General features: G+C 40.0%; 1 protein-coding gene across 3 annotated transcripts in view; it reads right to left on the bottom strand.

Moving 5' to 3' along the window:
- AKAP10 (A-kinase anchoring protein 10) overlaps positions 1-27,324 on the bottom strand; it is a 43,280-nt gene that overhangs the window by 3,559 nt on the left and 12,397 nt on the right. Inside the window, exons 3-14 of one of the 3 annotated variants that reach the window (XM_070479199.1) lie at positions 26,554-26,705; positions 24,159-24,695; positions 17,413-17,511; positions 15,249-15,333; positions 14,384-14,507; positions 13,137-13,273; positions 11,261-11,405; positions 9,437-9,610; positions 6,193-6,302; positions 3,893-3,975; positions 964-1,016; positions 236-331 (exon numbers count right to left, since the gene is read on the bottom strand). In XM_070479199.1, coding sequence (XP_070335300.1) covers positions 236-331; positions 964-1,016; positions 3,893-3,975; positions 6,193-6,302; positions 9,437-9,610; positions 11,261-11,405; positions 13,137-13,273; positions 14,384-14,507; positions 15,249-15,333; positions 17,413-17,511; positions 24,159-24,695; positions 26,554-26,705 — 1,795 coding nt within the window. Of the gene's footprint in view, positions 1-235; positions 332-963; positions 1,017-3,892; positions 3,976-6,192; positions 6,303-9,436; positions 9,611-11,260; positions 11,406-13,136; positions 13,274-14,383; positions 14,508-15,248; positions 15,334-17,412; positions 17,512-24,158; positions 24,696-26,553; positions 26,737-27,324 lie in introns of all 3 variants that reach the window. The other 2 variants (XM_070479198.1, XM_070479200.1) reach the window with 2 other exon arrangements.

Genomic DNA, 27,324 nt, shown 5'->3' with positions numbered 1-27,324 from the left:
CACACCTCATCCTGAGTACCTGAAGTCACCTCTCGCTTACTTATAATTACCTAATACAATGTAAATGCCATGTAAATAGTTGCCGGGCACGGCAAATCAAGTTCTGCTTTCAGAAATTTTTTTTAAAGAAATGTTATTTTTGATTCATGGTTGGCTGGAGCAGAAGTTCCCTTTCGTGCTGCACATTTGTATCGAGATCTAATTCTCTTTTGTTTCATGCAGGCTGGGTCCTTACCTTTGTGGACTTCTCTAATGGCTGATCACACTGGGCCTGCTGCATCACATCACTGACTATCATTTTAGCAATCTTCCAAGCTAGCTCCTCCTGGGCCTAAAAAAGTAATTAAGTTGTTGATAACAGTTATTTGCTAGAAGAACCAACAAACATTATTAGTGCTCTAAACACAACTGTGTATACATATCATTTCTACGTATTTGGAAAGAAGCATATTCTTATGCATCAAAGGACCCAGGCCGCCCTCTGGTTTTGGTATGTTTACATATGATTCACTGGTCCCCAGAGTCAGCTACAGGTCAACCAACAGCATGACTAGTTTCATGTTAGATGGTTAAAATCAAACATTTTTCTTCTTCCACTCTCGTCTTTCAATGTACCTAACTATTCAAAAGAGCAAACCTCTATTTCTGAAAGTATACCTGACAATGAGGAAGGAACTGTTTGAATTTTGTTGTGGCACTGATCACTGATGCCTGCTGACTGATGGGAACCTGACTGCTTGACTGTTTTCTGTGGTCAGAGACTCTGGACTGAGGACCACTGCCTCCAGGCAATTGTGAGATCTTGGAAGGGCCACCCCTTCCGGTCACCTCTGAGACAAGGAAGCAATAAGGTGCCATGCTGCTTAAGCATCAGAAACTAAGGAGAGAGAAATCCTGAAACCTTACTTAGAATAAGTGCCCCTGATAAGACAGAAATCTTTTTACACTACAAGTAGAATTTACCTCATCAGTATTTCCTTGCACCCATTTCTTCATAGCTTGAGAGAACATGGATCCTAGTAAACAAAGCCAAAGTTGAATGTAGACTTCATGCATAATTTTACATTAAAAAAGACTATTAAAAGCCATTTCCCAGTTTTTAAAATACAAACTTTAAAAAAATAAAAAAAAAATCATTTATCTATTTTTGGCTGTGCTGGGCCTTCACTGCTGCATGGGCTTTCCTCTAGTTGGAGCTAGTGGGGGCTACTCGCTAGTTGCAGTGCTTGGGCTTCTCACTGTGGCAGCTTCTCTTGTTGCAGAGAGCGGGCTCTAGGGTATGCATGCTTCAGTAGTTATGGCACATGGGCTCAATAGTTGTGGCTCCTGGGCTCTAGAGCACAGGCTCAGCAGTTATGGCTCCCAGGGTCTAGAGCAGCACAGGCTTAGCAGTTGTGGCACATGAGCTCAGTTGCTCTGCGGCATATGGGGGTCTTCCCGAACTAGGGATCAAACCCACATCTCCTAGATTGGCAGGCAGATTCTTAACCACTGAGCTACCAGAGAAGTCCCAGAAGATACTTAAAAAAAATAAAAAAATAAAAAAAAAATATATATATATATATATATATGTATGTATATTTTGTACAACCTCACTCCCAAATTAAGGCCATTAACAAAAACTGATTATATTGTTTCCATAAGAGAATATTTAACTTGCAAATATGGCTTGAAAAAACTTTGAAAAGCTGTTTTAGAGCTTGAGGTTTTTCTTCTGTTCTCCTCACTTGATGAAAGAAACTATCAACCAGTGTTAAAATCTGCAGTAAACATTCAAAGATCAAATAAAACCAGGACCAGGATCTGGCCTTGAGGGCAGAATCTAACAGTACATCAAGAGGTATAATCCACTGACAGGTGGATGGACGTAAATCTTTCAGACCAGCTCCTCTACAAAAGGGTTCCCAGTGCAGATGTTGTTGCTACACACTGGATCTCTGGTCTGCGAATTTGCTGGGTAAGATCGGTGTTTTAAACAGCCATGCTCTGTCCAGGCTATAACAACTTCCCAGGAGACACACAGCCTCTCCACACATCTGTACTTAAAACACTGAGGCACTACCGAGGAAGGAGGCTAGGCTCTATTTCCGTGAATTAAACACACAGCTTATCCTTTCATGAATACAAACAGGCTCACATTTAACTCAGCCTTAAACCAAGTGGCTGGTACCCTGTTTCTCAGGCAAGATCCTGATTAGTTCAATGACTGGGGTAGTCTACAGTAAACTGTAGTATTCATGAAAAATACAAAACCTGGATCCTTTCCCCTTAATAATTTGTATTACTAGCCAGAAGTCGAAATACTGATCTTGTTAAACTTTATGGCCAGGCAGAGTCAACATTACATGGCCACAACATTACATGTTCTGCCTAAAGTCTCAAACAGCTGTTGAACCCACTGAATTTCTTGGTGCTCAGCTCTTTCTCCAGGCTATTGACAGCTTCTACTTGTCCCTCTCTTCTAGCAGCACCTCCCCCGCTCCAAAGGAGCTTCTTCAGGATCCCGTTGTTCCCTCAGCACTTTCTCTGGGGCATCTCATCCCCTCCTTGGCTTCAACTTCCTTCAAAATGCAAATAACTCAAAAATTTGTTCTTAGGTGTCATACCAATACTTAATTTAAAAGTTGTCCTAAGTCATTTCAAACTTAACCTGCTCCAAGTAGAGCTCTTCTCTCATATACCTTTTTGTAGCCTTCATCTCAGACAATAATTTAATCCTCTAATGAAAATCAACATCATAACATTTTATTTAGAGAACCCATGTTAAAACCTCATCTGCCTTCCTCATTTATTTTCCCCGTGAATCTGTAACCAAATTCCACGGTGGATGTACTCTCCTGAATTTCCTAAGTGTTATAAATCTGACCTAATTCCTGCTACTACTACCTACCCCAAAATCCTCCTTTTCTTCTACCTACATTACTAGTGAATCCTACTCCCTGAGTAGCCTCTCTGACACCAGACTCACCCCAACTGCACTTTATTCCCAGACTACGGCAGAAAGAAGCATCTCACTGCACTCTGCTTAGAAATCCCTGCTGCCCAGAAGACATGACCACAGGTTTCCTAGAAACACACGAGGGTGTTCACAGGGCACACACAGCTCAATCTCCTGCCAGTGCACTGCCACTGCAGGGACCACCCGCTCACAACATCCCTTACAATTCGTTCTTATTACACTTTCTCCTAGATGGTGTGAAGGTGACTATTAAAATTAACCTTGCTTGACCTGAAAGTAAAGTTTCCACATTCTCAGAAGTTTCTGAGATATATCCGCCTTAAAATGTGGCCCTTCCTTATTTGCTCTATCATCAGAGCTTTAAAATCCAAAATACAACTACAGGGTGGCAAATGACAAACACTCTCTGCAGCTGCCTCGGCAAGGAGAGGAAGTAGAGCTGAACAGCAAACTGCTGTCAGCATGGTATTCTGAGCCACTGTTTCATGCAGACGCGTCTTCTGTAATGGGAAATCAAGTTCAGTAACTTCTGATTCAGAGATAGAGACTGTGTGGAGACCTGATTACACCAAGCCCTTGGACTCACTCCTGACTATAAACACAAGGATAAAGATATGACAGCTATTTTGTAAAATAAACAGTTTAAATCTTCAACAACCCTTCACTTACAGGCAATGACTAATGTGAGTAAAGGCATGATTAAAGAAGTGAAGTCACTCAGTCGTGTCCGACTCTTTGTGACCGCATGGACTGTAACCTACCAGGCTCCTTTCATGGAATTTTCCAGGCAAGAATACTGGACTGGGTTGCCATTTCCTTCTCCAGAGGATCTTTCCCACCCAGGGATCGAACCTGGGTCTCCCGCATTGTAGGCAGACACTTTACTGTCTAAGCCACCAAAGGCGTGATACAATGTATAAAAACACCACAAACCTTTTGATTTCTTTACATCAGGTTCAGGCTCAGATTCGCGGATGAACTGACCCAAGTCACTAACTCTTCCAAACGTCATCTTCCTAAATGAGTATGAAAAGAACACAATGTCTAACAATCCACTTGAAATTAAGAAAAAAAAATTAAATTTAAGCATCTTATCTAATCTAGAAAACGAGAAATACGATTTTATACCTATCCATTTTACTCAGAGTGGGACTTATTTCAAAAAGAATTGTCCCCCACAGAAAGTAAACTTTCTCTAACCTATTAATACCAAAACCCAGTTAATACCAATAACCATCAACACCAAATAGTAACATAAGACACTGTGAAGTATTTAGCAATAGTTATGAGCTATAATTAACATTATTTATGGAATAGTAACAACACAGTTAAGATGAGGTAAATATGTGTAGACTAACATAGAAAAATCTCCAAACTCACTATGAATGAAAGCACAAGACAGAATAGAGTGTAATTTCAATCATATAAACATAAGCCAACAAAAATATACACCATAATGTAACAGTGATTATCCTGAGAAGGAAGGGGAGAAAACAGGCATTGATTTGTAATCAAAGGGCACAGTAGCCTTATTTGTAAATTTCATTTTTGGAAGAAGAGATCAATATATTTGTATTAGTTAAACTTACTTAAAAAAAGAAAATCTTTTGATGCCTACATATTATTTCATCTCAGGTAAAGCAGATCTTATTCTTGAAATAGCCTTCCTAATAAGTCAGTTAATATGTGGGTGCCAATACACCAACTGCTACAGATTTGTTGGCCTTTAGAAAAATTTCAGGAAGACGCTAGAACCATTAAACTAAAACAAACACTAAAATCTATCTCTAAAGATAGAGGGAAAAAAAAATCATTATTTCACTCACACTATACATATATTTATTTTACAAATTTAAATTTTATAAATTAACATATATTTACTTAACATACAAGAAAACTATAGAAATAAAACATCTTGCAATTGACAGTCTTTCTTAAGGTCTGAAATAAATGAACCACTCATTACTTAAGAATAAATAGCAAAAAACCCCAAAAAACAAACAAACAAGAATAAACAGCATCTTTGGGAATTAACTCATTTAGCCTTATTGTCTACCATTTCCTTAAAGAAGAAATAAAGATTATTACAACACTGACACAGCTGAAGACTGAGTCGCCAAAATAACCTTCTATTTACTTCAAAGTATTTTCTGGACTCCTTGGTCTCCCAACTATCACTTTACTTTCTGGTAAAAGCAAATAAGCATGTTGAAATCCCCTTTCATGCTACTGCCAGGACTGGGGTGGGGTAATCATGCATGCCTTTACACAGGTTTCTGTGTTTTCAAGCCATCTTCAGGGAAGAAGAAGCGATATTATGATTTGATCTGTGGTAAAGATCGAGAAGTGCTGTATCACTGCCTTTCTGTTTCAGAATAAAATAAACAACCAAGTTAACTCCAAAATACAAAGGAATCATTCTATTCTGTTTCCCCAAATACAGCTGGTTCCCCATATCTAAAGGCTCCAGATCTACAGGCTCAATCAACGACCGACTGAAAATATTCAGAGAAAAAAAAATCTAGAAAGTTTCAAACAGCAAAACTTGAATTTGCTGTGCACTGGCAACTATTTACATAGCATTTACATTGTATTTACAATTACTTACAAAGCACTGACATTCTGTTAGGTGTTATAAGTAATCAAGAGATGATTTATATGGGTTTAAAATACCAGGTCACTTCATACAAGGCACTCGAGCATCCTCAGATCTGGTATCTGAAGGGGTCCTGCAATCCCCTGCAGTTACTGACAGCCAACGGTTCTAGTTATATAGTCCATGATAAAAGCTATCAGCGTCTTTGTAGTTTAAAACAGAGACTTCAAAATAGCTAACATATGAATCAAATGAAACGTGGACAAGACAGCCTAGCACACATTATGTACACATGACATGCATCAGTGTCATACACAGCGGTGGAAATGAGGATGGCAATGGAATCCACTGAGTGCTCACTGCTATCAGGCAACGTTTTCAATGCTTTTCATGTACTATCTCATTTAATCCCCTTCACCAACCCAACGAAGCAGGACTCATTCTCATTTCACGGATGAAAAACTGGAGAGCATTAGGCAGCTTGCCATCAGCAGTTGAGCCAAGATTAAACCCAGTAAGTCACTCCTGAGCCTTCACCCTCAACCGCACTACATGTAAAAGGGAAGGGCATAGATGAGACAGTGGAAACAATTTTTACATTTTAAATTAAAATATTTTCTTTTAAAAAGATGCTTACCCTGCATATGTCCGTTGATACAAAGATTCTGGATCCAGACTTGCAGCGTCCACAATTATCGCTTCATCAAAATTTTTCAGAATCTTAACACTGGCTTTTTTCAGACTGGACTATAACAGAAATTGTGAAATTAGTGTATGTTATTCAGGAGTCAAGCCAGTCCTGGGTTTGGAACGATAGATCCATACAAAATCTTCAGTGTTTAAAACACACACGTTCCACTCAACCCCGTCATGAATGAGATGCTTAAGAGCAATGATCCTGAGACTCAAACGTAAGTGCAGGAGGGATGCACAATACCGACACATATGACATGTGCATCCGTATGCCACACATGCTTTCCCTAAGAAATCGAGTTCCAACAACTGAGCTTATGTTCCCAACTGTGTAAAACTCCCTTCTTCCATGCACATGTATCTTGGCTGATAAATGTAAAGCCCGACTCTCACAGTATCAACATGAATGCTTTTGATTCTTAGTGTGGCCATGTAACAAAACAGAAGATGGAGGAAACTTGCTAAAACGAATAGTATTTTACCTCCCACTCCTCATGCCCACAAAGAAAGCAAGTCAGAACTGGTACCTCTATGAAATAGAGGCATGGGTTGACCCAGTGACTCCACTTCTAAAATTCAATCATAAATAGATTCATACAAAATGACTTATACACAAGATTATTTGTTGCAGCATTGTTTAAAGTAATGACAGGAATACCTTTAACATCAATGACTAAAGCACAGGTTAAATTAAAAAAATATATATATAAAAGTAACGGACCAGACACTTAGAGAACACTCTACAGCAAAGATGCTCACTGTCACCACTTCTGTTCAACACTGTACTGCAATTTCTAGCCACAGCAGTTAGGCAAGAAAAGGAACAAAAGACATCCAAAGTTGATAAGAAAGAAAACTATTTCTATTTGCAGATGACATGATTTAAGATATAGAAAACCCTAAAGAATCCATAGACAACTAGTTAGAGCTAACAAACGAATTCAGTAAAGTTGAAGGTACAAGATAAACACACAAAACCCGTAACATTTCTACACATTCAGTGAAGAATCAGAAAAATAAATTAAGGAAACAATTTCTGTTTATAATAGCATCAAAGATAATAAACTACTTAGGAATAACCTGACTCAAGGAGGTGTAAAAAGTGTACACTTAAAACTATGAAACACTGCTGAAAGAAATAAAAGATGGCATAAATAAATGGAATGGTATTCCATGTTCATGGACTTGTAAGACTCAATACTGTGAAGATGGCAACACTTTCTAAAGGAAACTTCAGATTCAAGTAATTCTGAACCAAAATGTTAAAGCTGCTCCTGAAATTCACATGAAACTACAAAGAACCAGAACATCCAAATCAATCTTGCAAATGAAAAAAATGCAAAGTCAGAGGACACACACACACAGTTCCTGATTTCAAAGCTTTCAAAACCTATAAACTATAGTATCACAACAACACAGCACAGTCTACGTACAGACACAGATGATGGAGTTGAGCCCAGAGTCCGGAAGTAAACCCATATTTTTGTTGTTTGTTGTTCAGTCATGTGCCTAAGGTCGAATGATTTTCAACAAGGGTGTCAGGACCATTCAATGGTGAAAGAGGAGTTTTTTTAATAAACAGTGCTGGGACAACTAGATATTCACATTCAAAAGAATGAAGTTGAATCCTACTTCACATAATGTATAAAACTCACTCAAAACGGATCAAAGGCCCAAAACTCTCAGAAGAAAACAGGTGGGCATGAGGAGTGACCATTTACTGGACACGAGGTTTCCACCTGATATGATGAGCAAGTTGGGGTGATGGCAACACAAGACTGCAAATACACTGATGTCACAGAACCATATACTTTATAATGGTTAAATTCATGTTAAATGAGTTTTTCAATAAAAAAATTTCATTTCTAAACACAATGAATAAGCTGAACATGAGATTGAGAAAACAATTACATATATAAAAGCATTAAGAAAGATAAAACATTAGAAATAAATTTAAGACAAGAAATACAGAACTATATTTGAAAACAACAAAATATAAGATGGCAATCCTCACCAAATTGATCTGTGGAGTTTAAGTCCTCCTTTCCTATCAGAATCCTGACTAGCTTCTTCGTAGACATTGACAAGCTGATCCTAAAATTCATATGGAATTGCAAGAGACCTTAAACCATCAAAACAGTCTTGAGAAAGAAGAACTAAGTTGGAGGACTCTCATTTCCCGATTTTAAAACTTATTACAAAGGAACAGTAATCAAGACTGAGTTAGTCATCATTTGACCCAGCCATCCTACTCCTAGGTATGTACACCAGAGAAATGAAAATATACATCCACACAAAAACTGTACAGCAGCATGACTTCTAACAGCCAAAAACAATAATCCTGACGTCCACGAGCTGAGGAGTAAACAAAATGTGGTGTGTCTATACGATGGAGTGTCATTTGGCCATAGAAGAACAAAGTTCTAATACATGCTAAAAACACGGATGAACCTTGAAAAAAGAAGCCAGTCACAAGGACAACATATCACAAGGTTCCACTTATATGAGATGTCTGGAACAGGCAAATCTAGAGAGACAGAAAGTCAACTAGCAGCCACCTAGGGCTGGAGGAATGAGGACTTGGAGGGTGAGAGTTAAAGGGTAAAGGCTGCCTTTCTTGGGTGAAAAAAATGTTCTATAACTGACTGTGGTGAGTTAAGCAACTCTATAAATAAACTACAAAACCACTGAATTATACAGTGTAAATGGATAAACTGTACGGTATGTGAAGTATATCTCAATAAGGTTGTACAAAAAAAAGGAAAGAAAAGAGGAGGATAGTGACAGGAAGGGGACAACAGTGTCTGACAACCTGGTAAGGTGTTCTCTTTCTTGATCTAGATGCTGGTCACATGGGTTAGGTTTGCTTATCTAAATTCTTAGAGCTGTACATGATTATGAAATGTAGACTTTCCTGTAACGTATTATTATACTTCAACCAAAAATGTAAAAATACTTTTTACGGTTAGCACCTAGGCCTTTGTGTCTAAACAAAAACGGCATTCTACTGGGTTGGCCAAAAAGTTAATTCAGGTTTGTCAATCATCAGAAAGATTTTGGTTAGAATATCTAGTAAGTAGACTGATTTTATCTCTCCTTGTTTCTTCTACAACCTAAAGCTTATAAACGGGGTCTGATGCTAGGATCTGAGTGAAAGGATCCTAATGGCTGGGCACACGGGTCACTACCTGAGAGGTGGAGCTGTCGGCTGCTCCAGGGTGGGAGTCGTCAGGGGGACCCATAGAGCCTGGAGCCATCAGCGAGACACTCCCTCCCAGGAATTCGTCTCCGCGAACTGAGTGGATGAGATCGTTCAAGTATTTATAATATAGATTGCTGGACAAAAAGCCAGGCAAAAAGACCTGAAAAAGAAGACACCTTATTAAAGCTACCAGTCACCACGCCTGATCTTACATCTTGTTGTACTCTGTTATCCCTTTGTACACAGTTTACACTGTATCTAAAACCACAACATGGGAAAAAAAAAAAAACTACATGTACAATTTATAGCTGCTCCCCCCCACCCCCGAAAACTCGCCATGAAACTACTGAATATGGACGTCTTAGTGACTGGGGAGTGAATGTGGTTTGAAACTAGATTTTTCTGATTTGTTATAAATACTTAAGTCTTCCTGTGTATGTTGATTTTGACTTCTGGGCTGATTTATTTAAGATAAATTACCAGGAGTGTGACTACTGAGTTCAACATGTGAAAACTTCAGCTTTGATAAATCCTAAGGATAATCACTAGCAGTATTATCAAGGCATCTATTCTGACAGAGGCTTTCCAAAACTGGCTTCTGTTTTTTCAAATCACCGTTAAATAAACATCTAATGTACACAGATGCTTTCATTTGCGTTTAAAATTATTAATGATCCTAAGCTCCCATCATTATTACTGGCATTTCCTATTTTCAACTTTTCCTTTACAGTATTCAACACAACTGTAAATATTGATGTCTGTGTTTAACATACGCCTTCCTCCTAGACAGAGCTGCAGGAGGGCAGAAACCATGTTTTTTCTTGTTTATCCCGTAACAACAACTTCCAGCACAGAAATACTCGAAGTATTAGTGAAGGAGGCACACATTCTTCTCCCCATTTACCTACTTGATAGTACTGTACTCTGATATTCTGTTTTTCTCTTTTATTACCCAAAAAGTTTACATCCTCTATATGATACAGATTTTGAACTTTCCCCTCTAAGATTAGACAATGTTTATTTTAATCATGAAAAAATGATCAGCCCTGGACAAGAGCTAACAGTCTATCCAGCTTCCCAGCAGCTCCCTGATGATCTGATTTCTGTATGTAACCTGCCACACTCCTGACACTCAGGTTTGAGGGGTGGTCATGCAGCAGTGTAATTAATCCCTTTCCACCTGATGCACAAGCCATACGTGAGAGAAACAACCTCACGGGTTTATCCTAGGTTCTGTGCCATTCCCAGGAAAAACTGCTCTAGTTCATCAGAGAGTAACTGAGGCACAATTCCAACTCTTTATCAATAATAAGCAGCTATTAGCATTTACCCTGTAAGTGATAATGATACAAAAAAACTAGCGTTCCAACCCTGTTGGAGGGTTTGGTGAAAAATTTGGATCATCCCTAAGCTAACTTTGCTTAGTACTATCAGTTATCTAAAAGCTGTAATAACAGCAATTAACATTCTTTAAGGCTCATGATGTGTCAGGGGTTATGTTACTAGGAAGCACTCTACACATCTTATCTCACTTTCATCCTCAAAACTATTCTGAGGTTAAGTACCTGTATGAGCCCCACCTCAGAGACGAGGAAAATGGCATTAAAGGACTTCGGGAGCTGCCTGGGTCCCTCGGCCTACAGGGTTGAGATTAATACACACCAAGCCAGACGCAAAGCCTTTGCTCTTAATCACCATTGTTTCAGTTGTCCACTGCTGTGTTTGCTTTTCTCCACATTTCATTTTCTGACTTCCACCAGGAAAAACTTCCTATAGTTTAACACTTCTGGGATAATGGGGTTTTAGTTACCTTCTCCATGGTCGTCCAGGCCTGACGTAACGGAGTGGTGAAACAGTTAGGGAGTGGCCCACCTTCCCGGCAGATGTTGGATTCAATTTCCAGTCGCACAACATCGTCGAATCCAAGAGGGTGTGTGGCCTGGAGGGAGAAGTACCTACAGCAGAAAGACGGCCAAAGTCAACCCGTATCCCAGCAATCACAGCGCCTTCTGGCACTGACACCAGAGACCCTCCTGAGGCTCATGCAGACCTAGGCTTACAGAGCTGGGTGGAGGGCAGCCCTGCAGCAGCCTTTCAGCTCCTGTTCATGATACAAATTCAGAAAGGCTAATGAGACATGATATTAGGGAAAAAAAGATAGAAAAGCGGAAGAGTAGGAATGGGTAAAGTCAAATTTGGCACAATGAGCTTGATAAAACAATAGTGCTGGTGGGCGTCTTCATTTAAAGACGGCTCCCAGTTTGAAAATGGGATCCAGTGGGAAGACGGAATCTCTGCTATGGGTGGCACTGAGCTCCTGCCAGGTCCTCACTGCTGCCACACCTCTGTTCCAGCACAGAAAACCCCTTTTTCTTGTTATTACTATTTTCTTAACAAAAAGTGAGCTTCCTCCCACCTTGCAACAAATAAGTTGGCAAATATTCCTCCATGCTTTGAACTGTGGGGCAACACAGACCGAAAAAAATTTTTTTTTGGCCACATTATGTGGTTTGTGGGATCTTAGTTCTTAGACCTGGGCTTGAACCCAGGCCCTAGATTCAATCCCTGAAATTGCAGAATTCTAACCACTGGATCACCAGGGAACTCCCCCGAATTTCTAAATGTACATGCCTGCCATCTTAATTTCCATATAACACTGTTTCTTGTACAGTATTTTCCCACAAATATATTACACTAAAATAAACACTGGACAAACATTAGAACCACATCCAAGTCCTGCCGCAAATCTGCCCCGTGACTTTGAGAAATTCACCACCCGTGTGGGCCCTTGGTGTTCTCATCAGCACATTGGGAAAATCAGACCAGACCCTCACCTGGCTAGGATCACCAGATGTCTTTACAGAGAAAGATTCCTGGGCCACACCTCAAACCCGCCGAGTCAGATCTCTTTCACAAAAGGGCAGGAAAGCTATTTTTGACAAGTTTCTAGGTGACACTTGCACTGACAGGAGCACGAGCATACCCGGCAAGCTCGGAAACCCCTGACCCGGATGCTCTCAGCTCTCTGCCAACTCTAAGATCCCATGGATTGTTTTTTTATCCTCAAGCTTTCTTCTTAGCAAGTGCTTATGGATACACCACCACACTGCTTTTCTTCACAGAAGGGAGAAAAGTTGGATGAAAAGGAGCGGACACAGTTTCCAGTTCCATTCCCTGTCAGACTGCACTGCCATCTCATATTCAGGGAAAGCTAATGAAAAACTGCTCTCCACTGAGCAGTCAGTCTGGCTCAGAAGTCACTGAGCCCTCTGCAATATATTCCCATTGGTTTCACCTTCTTTCACGTCCCAACCCAAGTTTTCAATCACCCAAAGCCTCCAATGAGCCTGCTCATGCTGGTGCCTCCTCCAAGAACATTCTTTCCCACCTTCTTTGGCAACAGAATCCAATTCACTCTTTGGGATGCACTCAAATCTTCCTTCTGTGAAGCCCTCAGTGACCTCCACCATCACTGACCTGCATTTCCCCCACACACACCCCTTTCCCACCAGCAACTTGTGTTCTAAGAACCCCTACTTTGCACACACCAGTAAGCAGCAGCTCCTCCACAGCTCCCTGCAAGCTCCCTGATGGCAAAGACCCAGGTGACCCACCTTTACTACCCAAGAGCACATCAAATGCTCATTATCTGCTAAGTGCCAAAGTCCTCCACTAACTAGACTCACTTGTCATATAAGATCATGGCGTCGTTCTGTGCCTCCTGTCCGTCGTACTGCCCTTTTTTGGCAGCGAGCTGAGACTGGAAGTTGTCTGCTGCCAACCAGAACTGTAGGATATTCACTGCGTCCTCTTTCTCCATGTACTGGGAAATAAACATACAAAAGAGGAAAATCAGACTGAAAATCTGTAAACAGATTACTGTCACCATCTCTCATCTGTATATAAGCACCAACTATTAAAATACAGGACATCAAGAGAAGAAACCCCCACAAAACCACCCACTGCCCAAAGAGATACACTTGCTCAGTTAATGCCAGTCAGCAAGTTACAGTCATATGAGATGGAAAAAATATTAAAATATTGTTTGAGGGGGAAAAAAAACAAACCAAACCAACAAACAAAAAACCCCCCAAACAAAATAAACAACTCAAACAACAACCAGAAACCCTACCACCACACAGCTGAATGCAAACTTCAGTGAACTGGAGTTAAAATTAAAGGTGGATTAGTGGTTCCTTGCTGCCAAGCATACAAAGAATAAACCAACTGGACCCAACCTTGAACACCTGATTGTCTCCACCATTCCATGCGGCCACAGCAACCTGAACAAATGCTCAACTAAAGGCAAAGAGAGGGGCTGAGAACTCGAATCAGCTAAGTAATTGTACTCTGGTGAGGAGGTAGGATGCATGTGTGGGTCTAAGTGACCACTCTGTGAGACTAGGAACCCTCTACCCCGACTTCAAAGTCACTTGCTTTGCAACAATTTCATTAGCTGAAGCCTAACACACCCCACCACACTAAACTGCATGCCTCAAGGAGATGAGTTTACTCACTGCTCCTTGCAAATACTTCACTGGGTAATCCTATCACATGGCTAAAGTCAAATGATGACAGCAGGAAAAAATTCACTATTTTCTCAAGTCTGGTCTGCAAACATTTATGCATTGAAATCAAGTATCAAATTCCGTGGTTTTAAAACAGCTCTAAATAGTTAAAAATCTGCATTTTCTTATAAGCAGTTTAATTAGGTTTTTCAAAATTATAGTTATTTTACACTGAATTTTCAAGTTCTCTTTAATGCCATTCAAGTACTCTTGCCATTAGATACAACACAGTAATCGAGGTATTTAAACCCAATGTGTTCAGAAATGACTTGTCTCCTCTATGTTATTTTCCACAGGCAGGGCCCCAGCATTTACAGCTTAGAGGCTGGACTCTAACAGAGTGTGAAAGGAAATGCAGAATTTACCTCTGAGAAATAAAAGAGGGCTGACTCACAGAAGAGAATGTCAGCCAGGTAAACAGTTCCACTGGTCAGCACTTCAATCTGGTATTTACAGAAATGGTGACTTCGTAGAAACTCACTAAAGTGCCTGCATGTGGACAAAAAGGTAAAATTTGAGGGACCGACCAAGGAAAGAGCTCCGCTGGGAAGCACACACTCTTTCCACGCTGTGCCCACCGTGCCTCACAGCCTGGGTCAGCACGCCCTCCCTTCCCACGGGGTCTCCCTGACTCTTCTCCCTGCAGCACCCTCTCCCCTCTCTTACTGGCTTGCAGCTCCCCTCTGGCATCTAACACATGCTACCTCCTACTGCAGTAACCAAGCAACATGCCCTATTACTCTCAGGCTGTAATCTCCTTCAGCAGGTACTATAGCTAACCGTGCACAGCACCCTTTCCATAAATGCTAAATGAAAGAATGAAAACAGAGATTTTTTTTTTTTTGCGGGCATGTGGATTTAGTGCTATGGTATCCATTAAGCTTAGAGCATGTACTAACAATCAGGATATCCACCTGAAGACACGTGTTGTTTAAGCAGATAAACTATATCACACTACAGTCACAATCACCCCCAGTGACTTCAGAATTAAAAACAAATTCTTTTAACTTAAGAAATATCAACATTAAAAATACAAATCTGTTTTACTTTCACTAGGATTCACATAATTTGTATTTAAAAGAAACCATCGCCCAAGATAGTCTGAGAGGATGCCTATAAGATCCTGTAAACATTCAAAGTATTTAAACCCTCAAACATAACTTGGTTTTTTCCTGAGACTGAACCGAAATTCCCAAGAACACAGAATGTGGGAGTGTGAAACCGACATACTCGTGCTCCATTGCACTGAAGACTATGGACTGTGCAGAAACGAAACAGTTGGGATCCACCTGCCCGTCTTCTCCACAAATCTTTGCTGTAAAAGAAATGGTAAATAACTTTTTCTCTAAATCCAAACTATACACATCTGCAAATCAAAGCAGGGAATAACTGTAAAGGCATAAAGATTAGCAGGTTTTAATGCAATTAAAAGAAAATACAGGTAAATAGCTGATCATTAGGTAGGGAAAGTCTTTCTAAGCATACATGCAAAAGCAGAAATCAAAAGATTCAATAATTAATTTCTATAAATTAAAACACTCTCAAAACAAAAGGGCAGGCTGAGGGAAAAGATTTGCAGCATATATGACTGTTTAAGAATGATAGATTATTTTCATTCATGTATCAAGAGCTCTTACAAAGTAACAAGAAAGTCTCAAAAGAAAAATGAACAAAGGACAGGAAAAGAAAATTCACTGAAGGACAAATATAAAATGGCCAATTTAAAAACATACGCATGCTCATTAGTAACCAAGGAAATATAATAATGAATTATAATAATGAAGCACATCACCTTTTGTCTAGTAAATTGACACAAAATTGTTTTAACAATCCATATGCTTAATTGTTTAATGATACACACACTTGAGCATGGGCATGGGAAAACTGACCCTTGTGTTAGTGGGCATATAAACTGGTGTATTTGTTTCTGGAGGGCAATCTGACAGTCTCTACAACAAGCTTTAAAAATGAACATAGCCCCATCCCTCAAAATATGAACATACCCTTTCAATCAGCAATTCTGTTTCTAGGATGGTAACCTAAGGAACTATAGATTTATGAAAAAGAGTCTATCTCTTTATCAAAAGCTCTCTCCTTTTCTGAAATACCCCAGACAGGTTAGTTATCAATTGGTACAAACACCTAAAGGAACTGCTAGCGAACGATTTCCCACATAGGCACATTCTAATCTGTTCAGACACCTAACAGTTGTTATCATTAGGCACAGGTGGTCTTGGGAAGTCTAGAAGATGGTAGCAACAAATTTTCACGTAGAAAGAGAGGAACGACATAGAAAACCCAAAATTGCACGATGACACTTGGAATGAAACTGGTTGAAAATTCCAAAATACAAGCAGATGGGGACAAGCCACCAACAGCCACAAGGCCCATGCATTACAGGTGTCTGTGTGGGAGAGGAAAATGGAAACACATGGGCAGCAGCTGTCGGCCTGACACAGACAGAAGGTGTGCACCGGGAGTGTGGCGACCGACTAAAGCTTAGCTGAGCCTGGGGAGGGGATCTGCTGTCCCCAAATAATGAGTAAAGACCCAAAGAGCCCCATGCTGGGAAGAACCTGCTAGGAGAGGAATAACAGGCTATACTTCATAAATCAAAACACTTAATTTTTGTAATCAAAAACTCAAAACTGAGTACTGGGACTTGACAGGAATATAATAAATATCTGTTCAGTGTATAATGAACCACTTTTATCTGTGACTATAGGCATACTTGAAGTCTTTCTAATACAACACAGTAAAAGCTTTCAAACATTTAAAAAATTACGACCAACAGAAAAATTTATATACCTATGCATGATGGAAAAAAGAAACAATTTTCAGAAGTACTGTCTGTTCACCCTTACTACTGTGAAGCACTTTGATTTTTCTAGTCTTTTTTTGGAAGGTGGTGAGGACCTAAGAGGAGACTGGTCCTAACCTGTAGCCTGAAAAGCACTGCCCAATAGCCTACCAGGTAGGGTCTGGTTTCAAAGCCTAACTCTGCCATGTCTGAGCGTTACAGAGGGCAAATGTTATAGACAGCAGGTGTGCACTGGGAGCTGTTACCTTCTCTGTGCTTCTTCACTTATAAAATAATAACTGTATTTATGCTAAAAGGTTCTTTAGAAGATTAAATGAGCTTGTCCAGGGGAAGTGCTTAGAATATTGTCTGGGACACAGTAAGTACTCAGTAAACATGTGCTACTATTTTTCAAATCAAAAACTAATAATAATGAATAAGAGGGAAACTTTTTAAGTGAGCAACAGTCAGATATAATAAAGTACACTAAAAACAGACATGGAAGGGAGATGCTGAATTTCATATTCATGAAGAATTCTCTTAATAACCAAAAAGAGCCCCCTTTTTTTGGCCATAGCTTCAAGCACTGCTTACCTATGATGTCATTTCTCATTGCTTCTGTAATTGGTATCGGTTTAGCAGCATCTGGAGATATGTATTTGGTAAAAGTATTCACTGCATCTTGCTCTATACCTGCAAGGGAAGACAAGAGACAATTTCAAAACCAAAAAAGCAACTTGTACCATTAACAGAGCATATTCATCAACAGCAGGGCTTTGCTGTGCACCCAAGCACACACAAAAATACACAAACAGTTTATTACAAATAAATATATCTGTAAATAAACTTAGGACAAAACAAGTCTCTATCACAAAGTTGCTTTTACACCCTTTGGTTGGGGGAGCAGAGGAGTTACGAGGAAGCCCCCTGCCCTCCCCGCAGCTAACAAGTTCACGAGAAACCGCAAGTACTTATTCTCACACACTCTCTTTCCATATCTCCTCTCCAAAGTCGGAACCTGAAGAATTTACACAGCGGGGGCTCAAGTTATTTACAAATCCATGTTGAAAATATTTTACCAAATTTCACATTCACGAATACATTTATCTGACCTTCAACAACCCCGGAAGGTTAAAATAGTGAATCTCAAACTTTCTGTCTTGGGACTTTGCAATCTTAAAAATTACTGACCTTCCATTTATCTGAGTTTTAACTATAGAGAGTAATGTATTGAAAATTAAGATGAGAAAAAATTATCCAGTTTAAATGAATAATATTAAATCTGCTAAAAGTTAACATAAACACCATTTTTTTAAAATAGAAAATAACTATTTCCCAAACTGAAAAAATTAATAAAAGGGTGCCATTTTACATTTTTGCAACTCTATTTTTCTTGACAACAAACTGTTAAGATTCTCAAATCTGCTTTGGCATTCACTCTGTTGTGCTTTTTTATTTGAGTCAAATCTATATAGTGCTATCAGGATATGAGAAGAAATGTATGTATATTATATGTGTGTGTGTATATAAATATATATACATATATAGCATGCGTGTGTATGTTGTGTTAGTTACACAGTCACGTCCGACTCTCTATGACCCTATGGACTGTAGTCTGCCAGGCTCCTTTGTCCACGGGATTCTCCAGGCAAGAATAGTGGAGTGGGTTGCTACTTCTTTCTTCAGGGGATCATCCCAATCCAGGGTCTCCAGCATTGTAGGTAGATGCTTTATCATCCGAGCCACAAGGGAAGCCTATGTGTATGTGTGTGTGTATGTACAGTTTCTGTCCTGGTCCCTGGCACAGAGTTCCTAAAACCCTTGCAGCTTCCTGAGTTACAGTAGGGGCCAGAGGAGCATCATTTGTTAATCATAATAAAGCTCTTTCAACCACAGAAAAAGTTTATGGAAACAAAGTGACTTGTGCAGAGAGGGGGCTGGTTGCCAGAGAAGGAACCAGAACTCCAGCCCCACTCCCCAACCTCCAGGGAGGGTGGAGTGGGTTGTGGACCATCAAGCCAATCACCAACAGCCAATGATTTAATCAATCATGCCATGATGAGACCATAAAAACCCTAAATGAAGCAGCTCAGAGAGCTTCTGGGTTCATGAATGTTTCCATGTGCCAGAGGGGAGATTGCCCCAACCCCACAGAGACAGAAGCTCCTGCACTTGAGATCCTTCTGGGCCTCGCCCCATGGACCTCTTCATCTGGAAGCTCATTTCTCTCCTTTATAATACCCTTTTACATCACTAAACATATATAACGTATTTCCCTAAGTTCTTTGAGCCTTGACAGCAAATTACCAAAAGAGGAAGAGGTAGCAGGAATCTGACGTACAGGTGACAACCTGGGGCCCGTGACTGGCATCTGAAGTGGGGGACAATGCTGTGGAACTGAGCCTTTAACCTGCAGGGTCGGCACTAACTCCAGGTAGTGTGAGAATGAACACTAGGTTACAATCCAATGAGAATGGAGAACTGCTTGATTTTGGACAGACATTGCTTTGCTGTGAACAGAGAAATGGTTTTCTTTATATCAAGACTATCTGGCCTCAGAGCTGTAAACAGGAGTATTTTACTAGCTGTCTGAAGTAACTGTGGTTATATTCTTCTTTGATCCTCCTCCTTGTGCGTACTCAGTCATGACCCCATGGACTGTGGCCCACCAGGCTCTTCTGTCCATGGGATTTTCCAGGCAGAATACTGGGTGGGTTGCCATTTCCTCCTTCAGGGGATCTTCTGGACTCAGGGATTGAACCCGCGTCTCCTGTAATGGCAGGCAGATTCTTTACCACTGCGCCACCTGGGAAGCATTCTTCTTTGGTACTATACCCAAAACTTGAAAAGTGGTAGTTTCTTAAAAGTTAATCAGACTGTAGAATCAAAAATCATATTAATAAACTGGTTATATTCTGTTACATTAGAATCTACTGGTCTATGTACCATGTTTAAAGAAATCACATCATTAATATCACAATGATCTTTTCAGAACACTCTTTAAAGCTGTCAAAGCATGTGGCAGTGAATGGAAGTTTTCCAAATTCTAAGTTTCACTTGAAAACTTACATTTTATCACTGGGCAACAACACTGCCAGCTGTTTTCCATGAAATGACAACTCATTTTACATGGCCAGAATTACTGATACCAAAACTGAACAAAAGCAGTATAAGAAGACTACAGACCACTTTCTGTCATAAACCCAGGTGCAAAAATGCTCGACAAATTATTAGAAAATCAAGTCCAGCAGCATAAACAGACTAATACACACAAGCAAATTAGGCTTACTCTGGGAATGCAAGCTCATTATTTTTTTTTTTTGTAATCAATATAATCCCTCAGACAAAAGAAGGAAAATCACATGGTCATATTAAATGACACAGAAAAAACATTTGAGAAAATTCAACACCATTCTTGATTTAGACAATTATCAGTAAACTTTTAAACAACTCTTAGTAAACTTTTAAGAGAAGGGAGCTTCATCAACCTGATACAGGGCATTTACAAAAACCCATAGCTAACCTCACACTTTATGTTGAAAGCCTGAATGCTTTCTAAAACCAGGGAGAAGACAAGAATCGCAGGCAATCTACACAAAAGCTCCTAGAAATAACCAGTAAATTGAGGCCACAGAAGGTCAACATATAAAAGTCAATCATATTTCTATATACCAGCAATAAAAAAACTAGAAACAAAAGCTTTTTAAACACACTATTTGCAATAGTACCAGAAAAGGGGGAATAACAGAACATTAAGGATCCGTATGCTGAAAACCATACAATGTGAAAGAGAGCAATCAGAGGTAGGTAAATGGAGCAGATTACATCTGCGAGTTTTAAGACTCAATACAGTTAAGAACATAAATTCTCTCCAAACTGACCCATAGGTTGAATGCAATTCCAATAAAAATCTCAGCAGGTGTAAAGTTAAGTAGTTCATGTTTTTCTTGAGGTAGGCTTGTATTGCTATAAACCTCCCTCTTAGCACTGCTTTTATTGAATCCCATAGGTTTTGGGTTGTCGTGTTTTCACTTTCATTTGTTTCTATGCATATTTTGATTTCCTTTTTTATTTCTTCTGTGATCTGCTGGTTATTCAGAAGCGTGCTGTTTAGTCTCCATATGTTTGTGTTTTTTATAGTTTTTTCCCTGTAGTTGACATCTAATCTTACCACACTGTGAGTGAAAGAGAAACACCAATACAGTATACTAACGCATATATATGGAATTTAGAAATACGGTAATGATGGTCCTATATGCAAGGCAGCAAAAGAGACTCAGATATAAAGAACAGACTTTTGGACTATGTGGGAGAAGGCAAGGGTGAGATGATTTGAGAGAACAGCATTGAAACATGTATATCACCATATGTAAAACTGATGACCAGTGCAAGTTCGACACATGAAGCAGAGCACTCAAAGCCAGTGCTCTGGGACAACCCAGAGGGATGGAGTGGGGAGCGGGGTGTGGGGGGGTTCAGGACAGGGGAACATATGTGCACCCACCGCTGATTCATGTCGATGTATGGCCAAAACCACAGTATTGTAATTATCCTCCAGTTAATTTATTACTTAAAAAAAATCTCAGCAGGGTTTCTTGTAGATATAGACAAGCTTATTCTAAAATTTATATTAAAAAAAACAAGAACTTAGAAGAGAAAAAACAACTTTGAAAAAGAACAAACTTGGAGGACTCAAACTATCCAATTTTAAGACTCACTACAAAGCTACACCACTTTAATTCCCCAGCAGCATGTGAGACAGCCATGTTCATGACGCTATTCATATCAGCTATGAGCTATAAGCTTATACCCTTTCAGGTCAACTTCTGTTCATTCAAAAAATAACCTGTGATAAGCAAAGCTTTCTGGATTTCTCGACTGAAGATAAGTAACTGTGGACTGTAGGAGCTAGTCCCAATCAAGATGGGCAAAAGCACAAGAGAGAGAGGTCATTTACCTGAGAAAGCCCCCCACCCCCATAAGACAGGAGGCTTACACTTTCAAGGGCAGCTGCTGGGAGAAGGCCCTAAGAGGGCAGGGCCTGAAACACACACACACACACACACACACACACACACACACACACACACACACACACGAGGGGGCATGCGCACACACGCGCACACACACACACACGGAAGGCCCTCACACACACACACACACACACACACACACACACACACACACGAGGGGGCATGCGCACACACGCGCACGCACACACACACACACACGGAAGGCCCTAACACACACACACACACACACACACACACACGAGGGGGCATGCGCACACACACGCACGCGCGCACACACACACACGAGGGGGCATGCGCACACACACACACGCGCGCACACACACACACGAGGGGGCATGCGCACACACACGCATGCGCGCGCACACACACACACGGAAGGCCCTAAGAGGACAGACACACACACACGGCCCCAAGAGGGGGCGCGCGCGCGCGCACACACACACACACATACATACACACACAGCCCTAAGAGGGCGGGACACACACACAAGCACACCCCCAAGACAGAAGCTTAGTTTTCTGTGGTACCAGAGTAGCAATGAAGTGGGTCCTGGATGCCTGGCAAAAGCAAATGCAAAGATACTCACAAAGAACCCAATTTAATCAGAGTCCCTGAAGAATTACCAAAGATAAAATTCAAAGACATATGTATTCACAGCCAAAACCCACTAAAACCACAGCCTACCAGAAGTGTGAACCTGCAGAAACAAACCCTGAATCAGATACACAAAAGCTATAGGCACTGGGGTTATGAGATACTGAATACAGTGTTTAATAAATTTAAATAAATAAAAAATGGAGTCAAAAGTAAGACAGAGGGATAAAGGAACACGAAACTAAAAAATGACCAGGCAAACCTGAAGAAAAATATTTCTAGAAATGAAAGAATTTACTAACTTTTAGATTAAAATAACATGTTAAAAGACTGATTTAATAGCAGTTTAGATCCATTTTAAGAATCAACGAATTAAAATATCTCAAGATGTCACCACCAAACTGAAAAAGCTATATACTACACAATTCTAAGTATGTGACATTCCAGAAAACGCAAAACTATGGAGACAGGAAAAAGATTAGTGGTGGCCAGAGTGAAATGAGTGAGTGTACAGAGATAAACTGGTAGAGCACAGAGGTTTTTAGGGCAGTGAAAATGCTCCGCCTGGTATCACAATGATGGTTACAAGTGGTTATACACTTCCCCAAACTCACAGAACATGTAACACCAGGCGTGAACCTGAAAGTAAACTTTGGGTAATTGTGACGCCCTCAGGTAATTTCACTGGTTTTAACAAGTGTTTCCCTCTGGAGGGGATGTTGATAATGGGGAAGGCGATGCATGTGCAGGGGCGAAGGGTGTATAGAAAACACCTGTACCTTCCCCTCAATTTTGCTATGAACCTTAAAAAAAAAAAACTGCCTTCGTAACGTCTTAGTCGGAAAAAAATAAATAAAAAAGCACACAAGGAAAAATAAAAAAAGGAATGTTGACTTGGACCTTTGAAAAACAAAGAGAAGATAAGAGAGAAGATGATGAGCATGGGTTGGAAGCTGTCTAATCAGAATTCCAAGAGGTGATAATTGAAAAATGAAGAGTGTGTAGCTTTCAAGCTAACAAGAGAAGAAAAAAGAAAGGAGGAGCTGCAGTCCAGACGCCAGAACTTCAAGCGCAGGTCCTGCCTGGTGTATGACCTGACAGGCTCCCCGACCTTCCCAAGACACGACTTCCTCAGATGTAAAATGGGGTGACTGCCTACCTCACAGGGCTGCTGTGACTACTCCATGAAATTCAAATACAGCCCCTGACACAGAACCTGATTAATGCTGCCTGCTGTCAATTAACAAATAACTTTGCCTGCAAAATTCAGTAAAAGAGCAAGAAAACTAAGACTGAGGCTGCCATTAGCCTTTCTGGATAAGGATTTGATTTCAAAATCTGCGAGGACCCTGGGCCCTTCTTCATTTGTTAATTATTTCTATTTCTCAGCGGGTTGGCTCTTCTGTTCTTTTTTTATACACAATCCTATTCTAAAACTCCCAAATTTGGGAGAAAATTACTCTAATCCTTTTAATCCCCATTCAAGTTCCACTTTGTAAGTAGATTTTTAAAAATATATATATATATTTATTTATTTGGCTCCAACAGATCTTATTGTGGAATGTGGGATCTTTAGCTCCTCAACCAGGGATCAGACCCAGGCCTCCTACATTTGGAGTCTGCAATCTTAGCCACTGGACCACCAAGGAAGCCCATAAATAAACAGTAAAGACAAACAAAAACAGGATCAAGGGACAACACCACACACTTACTTTTCATTAATTTTCCTGATAATTCCTTCAGTGGAGAAGATGGACTACTTCTACTGGCTACCATGAGCCTGGAGGACTCCTGGGTTTCCAGGGAGCCCCGATGAGTTCCTGTCCTGGCTGTCTCTAGGTGGAGAGAATGGGCACTGTCACTCTCCTGGGAAAGCAAGTGGTTCTGGGTGTTGCTAGTTCTATTATTCAAGTCAATTCCTTCCAGATGGGCTGAGCCAGAATCCTCCAACCTCCTGTTAAGAGACTCGGTTACAAAAGCTGCTGTAGTTTCGGGCTTTTTAGATGGAGAGACAGGTTCAGCCAATGAGCTCTGCTTCACTGTGTTCAGACTGTGTGCTCTTATTCGGGACCAAGTTGTGGAGTGGAAACTTTCAGCCTCCAACCAAAACTTAACCAAATGCTCCATTCTCCGAAGTTCCATGAATTGAATGAAGTAAGGGAGGACCACGGTGTCATGCAAGACTTGCTCAAGGGTTTTTGAAAGACTTGATTTGGCCTCCTGAGTCTGGTAGTCCAGACAAGATCTGCCTAAAAGAAGAAAAGAGTTAGCAGTTCAATAACAGATAACAACCGCTGCTGCTAAGTCACTTCAGTTGTGTCTGACTCTGTGTGACCCCATAGATGGCAGCCCACCAGGCTCTGCCATTCCTGGGATTCTCCAGGCGAGAGTACTGGAGAGGGGTGCCACTGCCTTCTCCGAACAACCGCTAAAGCTTATTTAAATTATTAGAAGGGTCTTTGTTAATTAATCCTCGAATCTCTTTTCATGGCAATTCAAATCATGTAAATTCTTAAGGGAAAAAAATCTTTCAATACCAGTTCCAAAGGAAAAAAAGACCAATAAAAATATTTTAAAAGTTCAACCTCATTAAAAGTCTCAAAAAAGCAAATTAATACATACCATATTTGCCCATCAAACTGAAAGATGGGTTTAAAAAAAATAACAAGAACTAACAAAGGCACAGCAAAACAGATGATGAAAAATGTAAAATAACAAAACCTTTTTGGAGAAACAGACAGCAAAGCCTTAGCCATCAGGGTAATTTTTTTTTTTTTTCATCAGGGCAATTTTCAATCCAGTAACTCTATTTCTAGGACCTTATCCTGAGGAAAAATTGTGGATATAACTTGAAAGATGTTATGAACTCTTAGTCTCATTTGTAACAGAATAGTTAGATTTGGGATTTTATCTTGAAAAATAAAACCAAACAATAAAACCAAAAGTTTATTTCACATTTAACTAAATTTAGGTTATGACTATAAACACAAGCTAATTATTAGAAGACAGAAAAAACTAAGAAAATACTTTCACAGCATGACACAGGGAGACTCATTTTTATAAAATTAACCAAGGGCCTCATCGGCTCTTCAAAAGGGCTTTTCTTCACCCTTGGTTGTTTCTTCTGAAGCACTTCATGTACCACCCCTGCAGTCCTGACTTCAGTGTTAACTAGTCCATTGTGTCAACACTTCTTTAATGAACTTCAGGAAATCTCGAGCCTCTGTAAGACTTAACTTTAAGTACCCTTTACCCAGTCTTGGAGAAGGAAATGGCAACCCGCTCCAGTATTCTTGCCTAGAGAATTCCATGGACAGAGAAGCCTGGCGGGCTGCAGTCCGTGGGGTCGCAAAGAGTTGGACATGACTGAGTGACTAACATGCACATACCCAGTCTCCCCTACGGTATCAGGATCACACAAAGACACTGACACAATCCATCCATCTTATCCAGACTTCCCCAGTTTCACCAGTACTCACTGTATGTGCATTTAGTTCTCTGTGTTTCTATCATGTGAGTAGACTTATATAAACATCAAGCCAGAGAACAGCTCCAGTGACACAAGGATCTCTCGTCAGGCCTTTTATAATCAGCCGCCATCCCTAACCATTGGCCAACACTCATCGATCTATTCTTCATGTCTATCATTTTGTCATTTCAAGAATGGAATAACACTTGTCTCTCAAAATAATTCCTCTGAGATTCATCCAAGCTGCTATGTGTAAACAGGAGTGGCTATTTCTCTGCATCTACATTAACATTCCAATTATCAAGCTTTAAATACTTGCTAATGTGTTGGGAGAACATGAATTCATTATTTTAATTCACATTGCACTGAGTATTAGTGCAGTAAGCCCTCCTTTTCACACACTCAGTGGTCAAATGTATTTCTTCTTCTGGAAATGGCCCATTATTCTACTGGGCATACTTTTTATATTTACAGAACAACAACATGGAGCCATTCATTACACTAGCTGTTAGTCCAATTTAAACATTTTTTTTCAAAGGGCCAGCCAATAACATGGGTCAGTATCCTCTGGCAGGAACTTCGCACTTTATACTCAAATCCTTCCTCCTAGAAGTTAACAAAAACTGAGAGTCACTCACCCAGGTCCCCAAAGTGAGCGGCCTCCATGTGGCTGGGCTGTTTCTTAAGTGTTGCAGTCCTGCTACTTGAAAAGGAGTCCATGTTGGCAGAAATGGCATTGATTGCAACGTGACTTGGTCCCGCAGCCTCCAGCAAGGCATGATTTTTAGTGCTTTTTTGTGGGGAATGTACGGATATTGAAGCTATAATTTTTCAAAAAATTGTTAAAAATTAAATACAATTTGATAGCCTAAAACTGTCTCCTAAAAGGGCTTTAAGGAACTTTAAAAATTAGATTTTGTAACACCTCTCTTGAGTAAGCACACACACGCAACATAAAATTCTTATGGAAAAGGTAAATTAACCAAGCAGCAGAAAACTGGAAAGAGATTCCCTATTACTTATATATAACTCTCAAAATACTGTGCCAAAAGTAGAACTTACAAGAGAGATCTTTGAGAAAGTTCTGAGAACCTCTAGTAAAGAAAGTACCAAAGGCAGCAAACATCCCAAAATATGGACCTTTTGCAATTTCCTAATCCGAGCTAGCTGGCAAGTGAGAAATTAAATTCCAAAATAAAATTTTAGGTTATCAAAAGAATTAGAACAATACTCTTCAGTGTTGCTTATTTTATTTTTTAACTGAGTAACACAATTCTGTTTATTTTACTTTTTAACTGAGTAACAAAATAAGTATGCTTATTTTACTTTTTTAACTGATTAACAAAATTTCACCATCTAATAAAAACTGATCAAAGTTAAAGTTGCTTAAAGATAAAGCACACTTAAAA

The sequence above is a fragment of the Odocoileus virginianus genome, chromosome 17 (assembly GCF_023699985.2).
Source record: "Odocoileus virginianus isolate 20LAN1187 ecotype Illinois chromosome 17, Ovbor_1.2, whole genome shotgun sequence".
Classification (NCBI taxonomy): domain Eukaryota; kingdom Metazoa; phylum Chordata; class Mammalia; order Artiodactyla; family Cervidae; genus Odocoileus; species Odocoileus virginianus.
The sequence above is the reverse complement of the archived record's forward strand: the minus strand, read 5'-3'. Positions and strand labels throughout refer to the sequence as shown.